The sequence below is a fragment of the Nelumbo lutea genome, chromosome 4 (assembly GCF_056320005.1).
Source record: "Nelumbo lutea isolate HS-2025 chromosome 4, American lotus-T2T, whole genome shotgun sequence".
Classification (NCBI taxonomy): Eukaryota; Viridiplantae; Streptophyta; class Magnoliopsida; order Proteales; family Nelumbonaceae; genus Nelumbo; species Nelumbo lutea.
The window spans coordinates 97153841-97172190 of record NC_142687.1 but is presented as its reverse complement, the minus strand read 5'-3'; the positions used below and the strand labels follow the sequence as shown (position 1 = coordinate 97172190).

The window sequence follows — 18350 nt, the reverse complement described above, 5'->3', positions numbered from 1 at the left end:
GGCAAAGAAGTGTGGAAGAATGGACTCGGTCGGTGACGGTGAGTGCGAACTGGTTACTCCGTTTAGGCGCCTGGAATCCACGGTTGACAGTGGTGGGTCTCCCGAGGTTGTATATTGTAACTGAAGCCTATAAGAAAACAAAATTGTACACTGTAATTCAAGTCTATAAGAGACAATCTAGTGGACTGGGACATTAAAGAACAAAGGAACAAGGGGGGAGGAGTTGCTATTTGGCTTTTTTTTTTTTTTGTTTTTGGTTTTGGTTGTTTGGCTCAGAATTGACCCTAGATCAGCTCCAATTGGATTATTTGAATAAGCTCTGGAAGTGCATTTTTGCTGTAGATGTTTATGGACGAGAGTAGAGTAGCTTGGAAATAAGGCAGGTTTTAAAATAAGTATGTTCGGAACAGGACATATGCAATGCAATTTTAATAATTTCATCGAAAAAAATGTAAGTCCAAAGCTAAGATGACAAAATTGACAGTTTGGTCTGGTCTGCATTTAGAAATGGTTTGAAGCAGTTTGAGAAATTTTCAAATTTTGAGCTTTGGATTAAGCTTTTTTTTTTTTTTTAATTTTAGGCTACGTTTATTTGGAATAGAAAATAGGACTTGGGTAAACTTTACACCTTGGTTTGATTTTATTCGCATTTGGTAAATATGTAATTTTACATCGAGAATCAGTGTAATAAATACATTGATAATCTATGTAATAAATGCATCCAAATTATTGATGTAAAAGGTAATGCTCTTTCTTCTCTCTCCTTCTTCTTCTTTTCTCTCTCTCCTTCCCTCTTATTCTTCATCTTCTCTCTCTCTCTCTTCTTCTTCTTCTTCCCCCTTTTTTTCTCTTTCCATCACCATCGTGGCAAATCTGAACCCCACCTCCGAAGGGAGAGCCAACGAAGACCTAGGATAGAGATCGTCCTCGAACAATACCCAACTTTGTCCAACGAAGGGAGAGCCAGAAAGGGCCCAAATCTTAACCGCTACAACCAGTTGAAAGTTTGTTTAGGACTAGAAAACAGACACCATCTCTCTCTCTCTCTCTCTCTCTAATAAATCTCCCACTGCAACAAACCAGAAAACAGGGTAACCTCCATTTATGTTGATGTAACCAAACAGGACGAGTGTAAATAGGCACAATAACCGATCCATATTTTACACTCTCACCGAACCAATGTGATTCAACTCCATCGGTGTAAAAGTGTATTTACACTGGAAACAAATGCAACCTTAGAAACAAACCAAATTATAAACTGAAATAAAATATAATATAGGGAAAATTTATGATGCTGGATTTTGATAATATAATAAAGTTTTTGACCAATCACAACCCCCTGAATTTTGATGAAAACCCATATGATTAATTATAACTTTTATGATATCGTTGGTAGGCAATAAGTTTTTTCAGTATCATAGTTGAACCTTATAATATATTAATTTTCTAAATTCGACTTCAATAGGATAAAAACAAATCAAATTGTAATAAAATGGTTTAATTTGATCAAGAATTTCTTATGCTATAATTTATTAATTTGGCCTGAGATCCTTTTCAAACTAAAACAAATCGAACTATGAAAACCCTAACTGAATAATAATTGGGACAAGGTTTAGGTGGTAATGATGATGATTTCCAGTATTTACACATGGTATGTCCATAATGTATAATCCACACAAAGAGCACTTAAATTTGAACAGGAACAAAAGGGGGAAATTACAGTTGGGATTACAATTTTAAGTGTAAGAGATAAGTGATAATAGTCAAGCATTGTAAAATTTTATTGGCTGATATGATATACATTGTAAAATTTTTAACCTTGAGATTACCGTAAAAAATAAACAAATTCAAAGAAACAACTGCAATAAATGATAAAACAAGGGAAAATAGGCTGAGATAGTTTAGACACTAAATATAGGGACATGGTCCAGACCACCAAATCAAACCAAACCAAACTGAAATTGACAGTCTGGTTTGGCTTGGGATATTTTCAAATTTCAGCATATGGTTTCGGTTCGGCTTTCTGAGTTTAGAAACAAACCAAATCATAAACCTATATATTATATTATATTATGTTATATTAATATATAATAATGGACCAAATCATAATAAAACAATTTGATTTCTATACTGAAACAGTTTGGTTTGGTCTAAGAATTTCTCATACCATAATTTATTAGTTTAATTCGAAGTTTTCTTCAAATCAAACCACACCAGACTGTGAAAACCCCTAACTGAATAGAATACAAGGTGAAGCAATTCGTGTAGTTGATCCTATATAATTGGGACGAGGTTTAAGTGATGATGATGACTTCCTACATTTGCACATGGTATGTCCGTAATCTCTAATCCACACCAAGAACACTTGAATTTGAAGGTTGAGATTAATTACAAATTTCAGTCCAATGGGGAAGTGAGAATCAGAGGGATTTTCACTTTAATTTGTTTCTATACAGAGCTGGCAATATTTTCCCAACAAAAAGGAGACGGGCAACATTCTATGTAAGGTTGTTTTTGCAGAGCTCAGATCTGTGAGAAACAGAGTACTCCTCACATCAACCTCACGATATTTCTCAACTGCACTGTACATTAAGAACATCTCCCGTACTTTATGTTGTTCGTGAGGAGATATTCTTAATACACGGTGGGATGGGACTGTGAGGTCGGTGTGAGGTACGCTCTCTGAGGAATAAATCCCGATTCGTTTTTGCATTGTGAGAGGTGAGATCAGAATTTATTTGAATTATATCACCACCTCATTGCACCCAAAACAAAATGATTAATATCTGTTTGGTTTTAATGGTAACATCTGTGGCTTTCAGAAAGAATTTAGGAACAGACCAATTTGAGCCATTCTCTTTTTTCATCATCATCTAATCTTTATCTACATGAATGCTGCTTGGCAGTTTCACCATTCCATTCGGTTTAGTGCCATATCCATTATTAAATTATGAGCATTTAAATTGTTTCTTACTAAATTTTATGTCCTTTCTAGTGATTTCAACAATAAAATACTTTGGGTTTTTTTTATTGGGAATTCGTCATGTACTGGGAAATTTTGCATGGGAACTCCTCTCATGCATGTATCTAGGCGCAGATTCCTGGTAGTTCCCTAGGGGTCTTTAGCTAGATGTGATTAATAGGTTAGGTTCCTAGTACAAGTGAGTCTCCTACTCCTAAAATTCAGCCGTAGACTATATGTATATATATGATTGAACCTTACATATCAAAGAGACAGAATTCTCCACAAAGATTTTCACATGGTATTAGAGCCACCCCGTCACACAATCCGTTGCCCTTCCATGAGGATTGCTGGAGTGAGGAAGCCACCTACATGCTGATCGAAGCCTGGGGCAATCGGTATATCGAGCTCAACCGTGAGAACCTTCGCTAGAAGGATTGGTAGGAGGTCACTGACGCCGTTAACGCCTGACATGGCGCCATTAGGAAGAATTGTCACACTGATGTTCAATGCAAGAACCGGATCGATACCTTGAAGAAGAAGTACAAGATTGAGAAAGCTAGGATTTTGGCTTCGGACGGGACCCTAACTAGTAGCTGGCCTTTCTATTATTGCCTCGATCCCCTGATTGGCTCGACCGTGCCAGCGAAGAAGCCATCGCCTCCACTTTCCCTTCCCTTGCCCTACCGGAAGACACCTCCTTCACTGTCACACGCTTCTTCGATACCGGTCGCCGTCCGGTCGGCGAAGGAGAAGCGGTCGTTTCCTACGGTCGAAAATCCCTTCTTCCGGTGGAACTACTCAGCGGTTGCTGTCGTAGAGAACAACACGGATTCGAAGTCGTCGAGGTCGAGCATGGAGAGTCGACGTCGAGATGGGGAGGTGGATGGGTTTCGACAGCTGGCTCAAGCTATAACGAGATTTAAGGAGATTTATGAGAGAGTGGAGGGCGCGAAACAAAGGCAGATGATTGAATTGGAAAAGCAGAGGATAATCAAAGACTGTCGTGTTTCTTACTATTTCTTAATTATTGGTCACCATGGCTGCCAATAACGATCGGAACGGTGAGAGCTCAAGTAAGTCGGAAGGTGCGGAGACAGACCCTGCGTTACGTCGATAAGGCATGGAGCAGGTCGAGGAAAAGGGGGTGGGCCCTCTGGCGGACGTGACCGAGGTTCAGCAAAAATGTATGTTGCTCAATCATCGGTAGGGCGTGAGGTGGCTGCTAATGCAAACGTAACTGACGAAGACAGGACTGGACTAAACGAGCTTAATGACGAGCAGTGGCAGACTCTCGTAAGCATGTTTGATGCTTACAAAACCAAGACTAATGAAAAACTCTCTGGTAAGAAAAATTCTACTGATTGGATAATTGATTCCGGGGCATCGCACCATATGACTAGAGAAATTGACTTATTGATGGATGCACGGAATATTACACCGTGTCCGGTGGGACTTCCCAATGGGAAACAAACCACTTTAGTGAAGGAAGGGACTTTACATTTGGGTGGAAATATTTATCTACATCATGTGCTTTTTGTAAGAATGAATTGCACCCTTATTTTCGTAGCAAAATTATTGCAGGAGATAAATTGTATTGTCACTTTTACTGACAAGCTATGTGTGATATAGGACCAAACCTCGAGGATTCTATTCTGAGTGGGTGAGTAGTGTGATGGGGTCTATCATTTTAGAGGAGCAATACCGGCTCGGGCGAATAGAATAAGAGGTATGGATGAATGGGAGTTATGGCATCCGTCTAAACAGATATTATCTTTTCTTCTTAAAGTAGATAAATTAAATAGTAGAACTAAAGGAGATAAGCCATGTGATGTTTGTTATAGAGCAAAACAAACACGGGAAATTTTTCCTGAAAATAAACATAAAGCTGATGATTGTTTCTTTCTAATTCATTGTGATACATAGGGCGCCTATAAAGTACCTACCTCTTGTAGTGCACTTTACTTTCTAACCATTGTTGATGATTATTCTCGTGCTATGTGGATTTACTTGTTATTGGAAAAAAATGAAGTAGCACATATTATTGAGAAATTTTGTGCCATGGCAGAACGTCAATTTAGCAAGCAAGTCAGGACTGTTCGAAGTAATAATGGAACAGAACTTAGAAGCTTGAAATCATACTTTGAGACTCAGGGCATTTTGCATCAAACTTCGTGTGTTGGGACATCGCAACAAAATGGTCGGGTAGAGAGAAAACACAGGCATATCTTGAATGTTGCGAGAGAATTGAGATTTCAAGCAGGCTTGCCCATTGGTTTTTTGGGGGAGTGTGCCTTAACCGTCGGATACTTGATAAACAAGACACCTTCTTCTATACTTGGCGGGAAGACTCTGTATGAGGTATTGTTCGGGACACCACCTCAATACGAGCATATGAGAGTATTTGGTTGTCTCTGCTACGCTCATTGGAGTCCTCGAGACAAGGATAAGTTTGGAGAAAGGAGTAGGAAGTGTGTTTTTGTGGGTTATCCCTACGAAAAGAAAGGTTTGCGTGTATATGATGTTGAAAGAGGTGAATATTTTGTCTCACATGATGTAGTCTTCCATGAGAATGTATTTCCATATGCCACTAATCTAAAAGCAACTCTGGAAGACAACCCTGGCCCAGCCATTGCACCAACTGATACCGTGGTTGATGATGATGTTTTTCACAACCACAAAGGAAATAAAAACAGGGGGAGTGATGCAGCTGACATTTGTGATAGGGGGAGCCTTGAAAATAATGATAATGGAAGAGAGGAGCACGGAGATGAAGAAAGTGTGCATGAAGTGGGAACTAATGGCAGTGATGACAGAATTAGTGTGGATCCAACACCACAAACGGCACTAGAAGAGCAACTTGGTAGGGGACATCGGCATCGCACGCCGTCTGTTTTATTAAAGCCCTAGCCAACCCTGAATCAGAGTCCTCAGGTACGACTCCCGATCCCATAGCGAATTATGTGACATATACAACTTCTCTGCTAAACATCAAGCTTTCTTAGCTACAGTCACTGCAGGAGCCGAGCCCACTGGCTTTTTTGAGGCAATGAAAAGTGAGAAATGGAGAGAAGCTATGAGAAAGGAAATCCAGGCTCTGGAGGACAATGGTACTTGGACATTGGAAACTCTACCTCCCGGGAAAAAGGCAATAGGGAATAAATGGGTTTATAAGATCAAATATAATTCAGATGGGACGGTTGAACGGCATAAGGCACACCTAGTTATTCTCGGGAATAGATAGGTTGAGGGGTTAGATTATAATGAGACTTTCGCTCTTGTGACCAAAATGATGACAATCTGCACTTTCTTAGCCATGTCTGCCACTAAGAACTGGGAGTTGCATTAGATGGATATACATAATGCATTCTTACATGGGGATTTGGATGATGAGGTATACATGAAGTTGCCGCTAGGTTTCGCATCTAAGGATCGAACAAAAGTGTGCAAACTGAAGAAATCTCTTTATGGATTACGTCAAGCTCCCAGATGTTGGTTCTCAAAATTAACAACGGCCTTGATACAGTTCGGGTTTGTTCAACCGTATCCTGACTACTCTTTGTTCACTTATTTCAAACACAATGTTCGTCTACACGTGCTGATATATGTTGATGATTTGATTGTTGAGGGAAATGATATTATAGCCATTATGAAATTCAAAGAGTATCCCAGTCGATACTTCCATATCTGGGTCCACTCAAATATTTCCTAGGTATTGAAGTAACCCGTGGTCCTGAGGGAATATTTTTATCTCAATGGAAGTATGCCCTGGACATTATCTTGGAATGTGGACTATTGGGATCCAAACCAACGCTCGTGCCCATTGAACAGAATCATCATCTTGCACTGGCCAAAGGCGCTCTAATGGACAATCCGAATCAGTATCGAAGACTAGTAGGGCGGTTGATACTTGACCATCACACGACCTGAGTTGTGTTATTGTGTTCATATCCTGGCCCAGTTCATGCAAAGTCCACGACAAGAACATTGAGAGGCAGATCTGCGTGTAGTGCGATATATGAAAGGATATCTTGGACAAGGTATATTGTTGCGTTCCGATAGCGATCTGCGCTTGTATGCTTATTGTGACTCTAATTGGGCAAGCTGCCCGTTGTCGCGACGATCGTTGACTAGCTATTTCATCTTGTTGGGGTAGTCACCAGTTTCCTGGAAAATGAAAAAACAACACACTGTGTTACGCTCCTCGGCAGATGCAGAATATCGTTCGATGGCTGCGACAAGCTGTGAGTTGAAATGGATGAAGAAACTTCTCTTGTCCTTGGGGGTGGCGCATGATGAACCAGCGCGCTTATATTGTGATAACCAGGCAGCTCTGCATATCGCTACGAATCCAGTGTTTCACGAGCAGACAAAGCATATTGAAGTCGATTGTCATTTTGTTTGGGATGAGTTGCGGCATGGGAACATTGTTACTTGCCATGTTCGAACCATAGAGCAGTTGGCTGACATCTTGACGAAGGCTCTTGGAAAAGAGAAATTCACCTATTTCCTTGGCAAATTGGGCATTTAAAATCTTCATGCTCCAAGTTGAGGGGGAGTATTGGGAATTCGTCATGGACTGGGAAATTTTGCATAGAAACTACTCTCATGCATGTATCTAGGCACAGATTCCTAGTAGTTCCCCAGGTATCTTTAGTTAGATGTGATTAGTAGGTTAGGTTCCTACTACAAGTGAGTCTCCTACTCCTAAAATTCAGGCATAGATGGTATGTATTTATATGATTGAACCTTGCATAATAAAGAGATAGAATTCTCCACAAAGATTTTCACATTTTTTATGATCTTCTACATATATGATCAAAGCATTTTAGCCTATTTTCTCTCATTTAAAATTCCTGACGTTGAGCGTCATAGAATAATACCCATTAAGGGAGTATTCAATGTAATTGTTTTTTTTTTTTAATTTATTAATGTAACAGTTATTTTTGTTTTCAAAAACAAAACCAAACATGTAAAAATTCCCATTTTTTAAATTAACATATTTGGTTATCGAATTAAAAAAATATATCAACAGTGACAAGTGCTCAACCTAGGCCCACCCAACATATATAAGACTAAGAGGACTATAATATTGAGAGCTTGGCAATGGCATGTCACTGGACATGAATGGAAGTATCACCCACCAATTATTTTTAAACCAAGAACGTGAACCAATTGACAGAATGTGGGACCAGCAGACTGACTTGGTCCAACCTGACGGTCTACTAATACCAGCCACAGAATAGAGCCAGAAGTTGGGATGATATCTAAATTATTATAGGCTTCTGTATTGACTACCAAGAAAAGGAAAAATCAAGTCTATATTAACAATTCAATCACTCTCTGTCACTACCCAACTGGCGGACCACCTCCTATTCCTATATATCTAATTCCAGTCTAAAGACCCAAAACCTAGCTAAAACCCAACCAAACACTACATTAGTTTTTTTCAAGAAATCAACAAAAACGTAAGTTTGTCCATGCCCTGAGCTGATACCTTATCTTTGTATCAGAATTTGTGTGGTTGAATTTAATAGTTTGGCATTAGGGGTCCAAGTTGGGTATCTAATTTGAGGAATTTACATAGCACCGGGCCGGCCTCTGCTTGCACCATACAAATTTTAGCAAATGCTCAACCCAAGTCCACTCAAGTTGTGTGGTTGAATCTTAGCTGGCTTTCTATTTTTTATTTAAAAAAATGTTAACACTAACTTGACATTTTTTACCTATTTTGGGAAGGTTGTATCAATATATATTAATCTAGATTTTTTTATTTAGACTTTAGAGGATACTATAATATATTAATTTGAAATTGAATAAAATATATAATAATAAATTTATTTTATGTGTTTTTAGGCCAAAATGGAAAGACCATAAGTTGTGAAAACTGAAAAAAAAATAATCCAGATGGAATCTATTTCTGGCTTTAAAGAAAAGGAAACGATGGAGAAAGTTGATGTAATAGTTGGGGACAGCTCAGATATTATCTATTCCCTCACATTCTCTTGCTTGCCATTAACCACCACAATAAATCTTAATTGGAGGGGAGTCATTGTCCTACCTCATCCACCTAATCAATTAAATCAAATGAGATATCACACCTTCCACCTTCCATCATCATGTGGGTGCCCAGCAAATCATACCATTGGATCCAAACTTTATAATTCAAAGAGCTACCACTTCATAAATTTGGAATCCAAGATATTAGATATGGAATTATTAATTCAATTGGGTGTTAGGGACAGGGGCCATTACTTGGTGTAATGGTAAAATCCTGAGTTGGCAGACGTGAGAATGTCCGGTCTGAATCTGAGAGTGGTCATGTTCTCCAAATAAAATTTTCAGCCCAGGGTTAGAATTTATAGGCCCAAAGTAAAGTTGGCATAGGTGTCAGTTCAAAATTGACGCTAATTTACAAATGAGCATTGGTGTATAGAGTGGGGGTAATTGATCTTTTGAAATGTTCTGGTGGAAATCAGAATTCTGTAATGGGTCTGCCTATACTTCTCCCATAAAAATAAGGCTAAATTGCTGAAACATGCCCTGAAGTTTCTTAGCATTGTTGAAATCTCCCCTGAAGTTTAATAGTTGTAATAATCTCCTCTGAACTTTATGATACAGTTGCAAGTAAATCCCTTTTGGTAGAATCTTCTAAAAAAAGGCATGAAAATGTTTAAAATACCCATATAGTTACTGTTGGTGCTGGTTTCTATGGGAGAAAAAAAACAATATAAACTTTATGAACAACAAAAACAAAGAGAATTTAAATTTGTAAGCTTGCAGCTTTACCTTTGAGTGATTGATACAAAGGCAATTTTGGAAAATAAATCACTTTCAGAGAAGAGATTGAAAGGGTTTGAAGTACTGATTCATATGAATATAAAAATTGGAAAATAAACATTTTTGTCCAAAGTGACTATATGGGTATTTTGCACATTTCCATGCCTCTTTTAAAATTATACCAGAGAGGATTTACTTACAATTACTAAACTGTAGGGGAGGTTTCAGCAATTTACCCTCAAAATAAAACCAAAGGTTAGGACCATACCGAGTCTACCTCTCCCAAGACCCTCAATAGCATGGACCAACATTGGATAATGACCTTTAAAGGGATGTCGGTGATTTGGGATAAAGTGGTAAACCCACCTTGACCCGATTATGTTATATAGGGCTTGGATCTTCAAGTTAGCCTTGATCAGGTTTCTAGTTGGGTTTAGGTTGAGATTGATAAATACCTCCAACCAATTTGACACAGTAACATTGAAAATTTGTAGTTATTATCTTTGTTAAAAATAAGGGTACTGTTCATAAAAGGGTGGGTTAAGTTCGGTAATTTTATTCCATTGAGTCGGGTTTGGGGTGAACCAAATCCATAATGAACTAGACCCATTATAAAAGGCTGATGGCCCAATTAGGGGTGTCAATCGACCGATTTTGGATTAGGTTAATCCAAAATAAGTACTTTCACAAAAGTACTTTTATGAACACTTTTAAAGTAGTTTTATAAAAAGCACTTTTACATGAAAGCATTTTTACAAAAGAACTTTTACAGAAGTACTTTTTATAAAAGTATTTTTGTGGAAGTATTTTTATAAAAGTACTTTTATGAAAGCACTTTTTTGAAAGTACTTTTATACTTTTACAAAACACTTTTGTGAAAGTACTTTTATAAAAGAACTTCTACAAAAGTACTTTTCAAAAGCACTTTTACGAAAGTACTTTTATAAAAGCACTTCTATGAAAGTACTTTTACGAAAATACTTTCATTAAAGTGCTTTTTCAACACCAAAAGGGTATATTTTTGTTATTTTCAGATTTTCTTCGTTTTAATATATTTTTGTAATTTTTATATATTCTATTTTTTTATATAATTTTTGATATTTCATTTAGTTTGGATTGGATCCAATCTAGTTCATTTACATTTTAATGGATTGGATTGGTTTTGGACTGGATTGGGTCCAATCCATTTGTAAGTGGACTCACATTGGATTGGATCAGGTTGGACCAAATCCAATCCAATTGACACCTCTAAGCCCAACAGCTGAGATAATCACTTGGCATCCCTCTAGACTAGAAAAGGAAGCGTGGGATCAAACCTGCTGATCTGTGCTAGTGGACCTCACGTTCTATTTGCTCCGTCCCTGTTAAGGGTGTTCATGGTCTAGTTCAGTATTGTTTGGAGAAATTTTCAAACCAAACCAGTAAATTGCAGTTTGAAATTAAATTCCGAGAACAAACCGTTTTATTATGGTTTGGTGCGATTTTTAATATGATTTGTTGACTTTGGGCCATTCTATGACTTTATTGGGCTTAAGCCAATTAAAATGCCAAATAACACCCCTAAAAGTTAAGTTAAAATTTTTATTTTATTATTCTTTTAAAGTAAAAGAGTTTATTATATGTTTATGCTTTTATACATTTGGAATATTATATATATATAATTATATGTTGTATATATATTTTTTGCCAGTACTATATATTGTACATACATAAACATATATTAATTTGATTTGCAAAATTCAATAAATCAAATCAAATTACAAATTTAATTTGGTTTGGTTCAGTTTTACGGTTTGAACCGTACAATAAATACCCTTAGTCGCTATCTTTAGCACCTAAAAGAGTAAATTCTATGATACCGGAAAGGTATGATACTCGAAAAACTTTAACCAATCAGAAACCCACGAGAAGGGGACTCTCGAGTTGACCTGTTCTATCCTCCCGTCGGACAGAAGCTACCTTACCAAAGCAAATGTTCATCTAATCCATCAGGATATAAAGAAAAAAGACTAGAAGGTATGTACAGATACATTGTTTATAGAACGAGTTGGGTCCCTCAAATAAAAAACTGAAGGATCTATGCGCTGGACAGACTGTCTTATTAAATAAATCAGTTCGAACTTAGGTTTGCGCTCTTAGAGACATTGAAAGTATATCAATCTATTCACATTTCAATAAGTGATCTGTTGCAAGTTGAAGAGGCTAGAAGGGTTTTGGCTAGTTCAAAAAGGATATGGGTTGAAGTAGTAAGAAATGATTCATGGTATTGATGATGGCAGATTTGGCCTTCCAGTGGAATTCTGACACGTGGCATCTCATGCCAATTAAGTATGACTTAACTTGCCATAGGCAGCTTGCCACACGCAGCCTGTCACAGGCAGCTTGCCATAGGCAGCTCGCCACAAGCAGCTCACCACAGGCATCTCGCCATAGGCAGCTCGCCATAGGCAGCTTGCCACAGGCATAGGCAGCTCGTTATAGGCAGCTCGCCACAGGCAGCTCGCCATAGGCAGGTTGCCACAGGCATAGGCAGCAACTCGCCATAGGCAGCTCGCCACAGGCATAGGCAGCAGCTCGCCATAGGCAACTCGCCACAAGCAGCTTGCCATAGGCAACTCGCTACAAGCAAATGCCAGGGCTTGCCACAGGCAGCTCACCACAGGCAGCTCGCCATAGGCAGCTCGCCATGGGAAGCTCGCCATAAGCAGCTCACCACAGGCAGCTCGCCCTAGGCAGCTCGTCACTTGTAAAAAAGGTCGGTACAGGAGTAGTTTGGCGTATCGCAGGAAGATCTCTTGCCTAACGACCTGGCCCAGACATTGATCCGTCGACTGACACGGGCGCCGACCTGACAACCTGGCCCAAACACTGACCCGCTGACTGACGCAGGCGCCGCCCTGACAACCTGGCCTAGACACCGACCTGGCCGCCTGACACAAGCGCTAGCCTGACGACCTTGAGGAGTTCACCACCGTACCTCGGCTCTGACGGGATGTGACGAGTCTTACCGTTTGGAACCTTTTCACCCACCTAACCCGCGAGGACTCCGATATATAAAGACCTCACCCCCAAAGGGGGGGGGGGGAAGGTGGAGGTAATCCCTGCTCTCTACCTCTCTCGTTTCTCCAATATTATCTTCAAAGCTCTCTACAATCAGAGTGCTAACTTAAGAGGAGGAAAAGATGGAGTTCTCGCAGGTCCCTCAATTTTCACTGCCTACAAATGAAAGAAGACCACCTCATGCAGATGGCAGTCAGGTTGCGCTTCACCAGGGAGCTCCACCATTCTCTAAGTCATAGACCGCCTACAAGGGAGTTCGCCACCAGGTAGCTCCCTGCCAGGCAGTTCGCCACCAGGCAGTTTGCCACTAGGGAGCTCGCCACCAGGCAGTTCGCCACCGGACAGTTCGCCACCGGGCAGTTCGTCACCAGGCAGTTCGCCCCCAGGCAGTTCACCAGGCAGTTCGTCACCAGGCAGTTCGCCACCAAGTAGCTCATCACTAAGGCACATCACCACCGGGTCAAATAACGAGGTACTTAGCCAAAAAATTTTTACATCACAAAACATTGGTACGTGGCCTAAAACGGTTACATCAATTGGCGCCGTCTATGGGAACACGCTACAAAAAGCTAAGTTCTCATCCTACAAAAGCTAAGTTCTCATCTTACCAAAGCTAAGTCCTCACATTTTAGAAATTGAAGCTATCACTTTATAGTTTACATTTTTTATGAACTCAAAGACTATGCAGGGAGCTAATGGACTAAGTAGCTCTACCAACCTTACATTCAATTCAGATAATGCCTCATCAGTCCTCTTCGTGGCTTCCGCGAGAGTTGGCGGCCAACAGACTACATAGGCGCCCTTACCGATTGAGCCTTCCAAGGCTCCCGTGTGAGCTGGCAACCTAAAGTTAGTAGTGTTGCTCCCGAAGGTTGAGCTCCTAGTAGCTTCTTGTAGGAGTGGGTGACCGGCATTACGAAGCTGATGCAGCACAATCACAACTCGACACCTCACAAGCAAAGCCTACGGGCCACATTACTACTTAATACCCAGCCGCCTCTCTGGCATGGGGCAAAGTCAGAAAAGAGTAGACTACGAGTCACTCCCAAAGCCTACGGGCCACATTACTACTTAAGACCCAGTCGCCTCTCTGGCACGAGCAAAGTCAAAAAAGAGTAGACTACGAGTCACCCCCAAAGCCTATGGGCCACATTACTGCTTAAGACCTGGTTGCCTCTTCGGCACGGGCAAAAGTCAAAAAAGAGTAGACTACGAGTTACTCCCAAAGCCTACGAGCCGCACTAGGAATTGGATCAGCACTTACTAGCTCGTTGACTTACAAGCCAAGAGAAATCTACTCCCTTCGCTGAGTTACTCTCAGCTTGGGAGTGGGGGGCAATTGATGAGGGTAGATTTGGCCCTCCATTGGAATTGTGACACGTGGCACCTCGTGCCAACTAAGTATGGCTTAGCTCGCCATAGGTAGCTTGCCACAGGCAGCTCGCCATAGGCAGAAAAAGAATAGACTACGAGTCACTCCCAAAGCCTACGGGCCGCACTAGGAATTGGATCAACACTTACTAGCTCGTCGACTTACAGACCAAGAGAAATCTACTCCCTTCGTTGAGTTACTCTCAGCTCGGGAGTGGGGGGCAATTGATGAGGGTAGATTTGGCCCTCCAGTGGAATTATGACACGTGGCACCTCGTGCCAACTAAGTATGGCCTAGCTCGCCATAGGTAGATTGCCACAGGCAGCTCGCCATAGGCAGCTCGCCACAGGCAGCTCACCATAGGCAGCTTGCCACAGGCATAGGTAGCAGCTCGCCACAGGCAGCTCGCCATAGGCAGCTTGCCACAGGCATAGGCAGCAGCTCGCCATAGGCAGCTCGCCACAAGTAACTCGCCATAGGCAGCTCGCCACAGGCAGCTCGCCACAAGCAGCTCGCCATAGGCAGCTTGCCACAAGCATAGGTAGTAGCTTACCATAGGCAGCTCGCCATAGGTAGCTCGCCATAGGCAGCTTGCCATAGGCAACTTGCCACAGGCAAATGCTAGGGCTTGCCACAGGCAGCTCGCCACAGGCAGCTCACCATAGGCAGCTCGCCACAGGTAGCTCGCCATAGGCAGCTCGCCATAGGCAGTTCGCCATAGGCAACTCGCCATGGGCAGCTCACCATAAGCAGCTCGCCACAAGCAGCTCGCCCTAGGCAACTCGTCACTTGTAGAGAAGGTCGATACAGGAGTAGTTTGGCGTATCGCAGGAAGATCTCCTGCCTGATGACCTGGCCCAGACACTGACCCGCCGACTGACACGGGCGCCGACCTGACAACCTGGCCTAGACACCGACCTGCCGAATGACGCAGGTGCCACCCTAACAACCTGGCCCAGGCGCCGACCTGGCCGCCTGACACAAGCGCCAGCCTGACGACCTTGAGGAGTTCACCACCGTACCCCGGTTCTGACGGGATGTGACGAGTCTTACCGTTTGGAAGCTTTTCACCCACCTAACCCGCGAGAACTTTGGTATATAAAGACCTCACCCCCCAAAGGGGAGGGGGGAAAGGTGGAGGTAATCCCTGCTCTCTACCTCTCTCGTTTCTCCAATATTATCTTCAAAGCTCTCTACAATCAGAGTGCTAACTTAAGCATCGGAGAGCCCCCACCAGGAAAATACCCCCGGGTCCTCTGATTCAGTTCTCACAGGTCCCTCAGCTCTCGCCGCCTACAAAGAGAAGGAAAATATGGAGTTCCCGCGGGTCCCTCAGCTCCCGCCGCCTACAAAGAGGAGGAAAAGATGGAGTTCTCGCAGGTCCCTCAGCTTTCACTGCCTACAAAGGAAAGAAGACCACCTCATGCAGAGGTCAGTCGGGTTGCGCTTCACCAGGGAGCTCCACCATTCTCTAAGTCACAGACCGCCTAGAAGGGAGTTCGCCACCAGGTAGCTCCCCGCCAAGCAGTTTGCCACCAGGCAGCTTGCCACCAGGCAGTTTGCCACCGGACAGTTCGCCACCGGGTAGTTCGTCACCAGGCAATTCGCCCCCAGGCAGTTCACTAGGCAGTTCGCCACCAGGCAGTTCGTCACCAGGTAGTTCGCCACCAGGCAGTTCGCCACTAGGCAATTCGCCACCAAGTAGCTCATCACTAAGGCACATCACCACTGGGTCAAAAAATGAGGTACTTAGCCAAAAAATTTTTACATCACAAAACATTGGTACGTGGCTGAAAACGGTTACATTAGGTATGTTTGGTGATTAAGTGGTTTGAGAACTTATTTTTAAATATTTATTTGAATAAGTACTTAAAAATGGAAATAATTAATTATTGGGTAAGCACTTCAAAGAAAGAAAGAATTGCAGAAAGGCAAACTATCAATATACAAAGTTATTCAGATGAAATCAAATGGAAATAATTAAACTGAGCATACCTTATGGACCCATCATTGTCAAGGTCTGCAGCCACCAGGTCACCAAGAGTAATCTTCTTCTGAAGAACCCATTTGGCAATCTTGCGGTTTCTCTTGTCAATCCTGAGCTCTGTGAGGTACAAGAAAGCTCTGGCTACAGCTAATGTGCTTACCAATAGCCAAATGATGGCAAAGCACCTACCCTTTAGAGTCTTGAATGAGTAGTCTCCATATCCTACTGTGGTCACAGAAGTCACAGACAAATAGAAGCTGTCTGTCCAATCCAATCCCTCCAGAACATGCACCATGATTGTCCCTATGGCAATGCAGCCAAACACAACAAACAAAGCCAAAGCCACCTTCATCCTGATCCTCATTCGTCCCTTCACAGTGTCAATGATGTATGTCTGGAACACTGTATTCAGTCTGTTTTCATCCACTGCACTTAATAGCACAGTCTCTTGTCGATCAAGCACGTAGACCACCAGACCATTGAGCAAGATATCGATGAACCCAAAACCAACAAGGATGAATGCACAGGTGAAGAGCTTGGTGAAGGTGGTACCAGGCACAATGTCGCCATATCCTATGGTGCAGAGAGTGACCACAGTGAAATACAGTGCATCTACTAGGCTGAACGTTGAGTGGCCTGTGAAACTTCCACTTGTCACCATAAAAATGGCAACTCCGGCAGCTATATACAGAATCACTCCGATGAAGGCTAGGCGAACGATTGAAGGGATTGATCGTGGAGAAGGGCATTGGTCAATGGAGGGAGCACCTCTTGTCTCTGTAAACAGGGATGGGGCAGAATGAGAGCGACGTCTGAGTTCTCTTCTTTTGCTGAAGTTGGCTAAGAGATTGACAACGGAAGAACTGTTGGCTGCTGCCCGTGTGATCTGTGGTGAGAGAATGGGAATTGTGGCTTCTGTGTTGATAATATGGGCAGCCGATTGACGCAAAGGTGAACCCAGATCAAGGAAACATGAGGAGGTGAAATCCTTCTTCAGGTTCGGGGATGCTTTGCCTTTGCCAGAGTCATCTGCTAATGCTTTGTTGGAGAGCAGAAGCTCATCCATGGTGAATATATATGTTTGTTAAACAACATGAATCATCAGAATTCGACCTCCCCAAAACTTTGGTGGGAGATGGGGAGGTTTCCCTTTCTCTCTTCTCTTTTCTTCTTCTTCATCATCGTTCTTTTCCCTTTTTGCTGGTAAGTGATCAGTCGGTAGCAACCCAACTACAAGTCAAACTGCAAAGCAGAAAATAATTGGGAAGCTTCATGAGAGGCTCTTATTCGTTTCTGTGGTAGTTGTAGCAACTAATTAACCGTCATTCTTTGTTGTTGTTGTGGGCTGGTTGGTTTGCGTTTGTCCAATACTCTCTTGTCGCTGGTCAAAACCCAGAAATGCTTGATATGGACAGTCGCTGATGAAAACATTTCTCACAGAAAAGATATTGGCGGAAGAGTGAAGATATGAATATTTGGATAAGATTACGCCTAGCGGATAAGAAGACATATCGGACTTTTGTTCAATCAAGTGGTGCTATTGAAAGCAATCTTCCATTATTGATCCAAACGACACAATCAAAGTGGAAACAAACGAGCACAATCCACGTGTTTGTGAAAAACCATTTATAATTCAGTATGATATGGAAAAGTTATGATATCTGAAAAATAACCAATCAATAAACTGAAATCTTAAAAGTAGTAGCGAATAAGGTGTTATTTATAAAAAATTCATGGGTGGATTTTGATTGATAATACCATATCTTTCGGACATCATAGATTTTCTCAAATAAGAAATATATGAGAGATTCAATAATTGGCGTACAAAGTGGCCCTTTGTTTTGGCATCATCTTGTAGTGGGCCTGCAATTGAACCAATCAAAGTCCTATGACGGTACATTGGCGTACAAAGTGGCCCTCCACATCTCCCTTGCCATTTCTCAAGTGTCCTTGATTAGTGGGTCGATCTTCTATGGAATGGTTATACGGTACCCTATCTTGATTCTGTCTATTGAGAAGCTTAGGTTATTAATCAGCCATTCAATTGGTAAACAGTGGAGGCATTCCACAGAATTGCAGATTTTGGACTAGCTCTGCAGCTAGAGCGAAGTCAATAATTCTGTATAGAATAATGAAAGCTCCAAAGCACACATTTTGGACACACACATGCACGTCAGGTACCGTAGTCT

At 41.7% G+C, this 18350-nt stretch overlaps 1 protein-coding gene and 1 pseudogene across 5 annotated transcripts; one reads left to right on the top strand and one right to left on the bottom strand.

The window, feature by feature from the left end:
* Nucleotide 1: 1 nt before the first annotated feature.
* Nucleotides 2-17411, bottom strand: LOC148862061 (two-pore potassium channel 3-like). Of its 5 annotated transcripts, none has more exons than XM_088986707.1 (3): nt 16170-17411; nt 11059-11103; nt 2-127 (listed from the first exon to the last, which is right to left on the bottom strand). In XM_088986707.1, exons 1-2 carry the CDS (start codon nt 17225-17227, stop codon nt 11082-11084), a joined length of 1080 nt encoding a protein of 359 aa, XP_088842833.1. In that variant the 5' UTR covers nt 17228-17411; the 3' UTR covers nt 2-127; nt 11059-11081. The 5 variants fall into 5 exon arrangements, with proteins under 5 accessions (XP_088842833.1, XP_088842831.1, XP_088842830.1 ...); XM_088986708.1 differs by lacking the exon at nt 2-127 and adding an exon at nt 1202-1217; XM_088986705.1 differs by lacking the exons at nt 2-127; nt 11059-11103 and adding an exon at nt 612-1217.
* Nucleotides 2941-4015, top strand: LOC148862062 (trihelix transcription factor ENAP2-like; annotated as a pseudogene).
* Nucleotides 17412-18350: the final 939 nt, after the last annotated feature.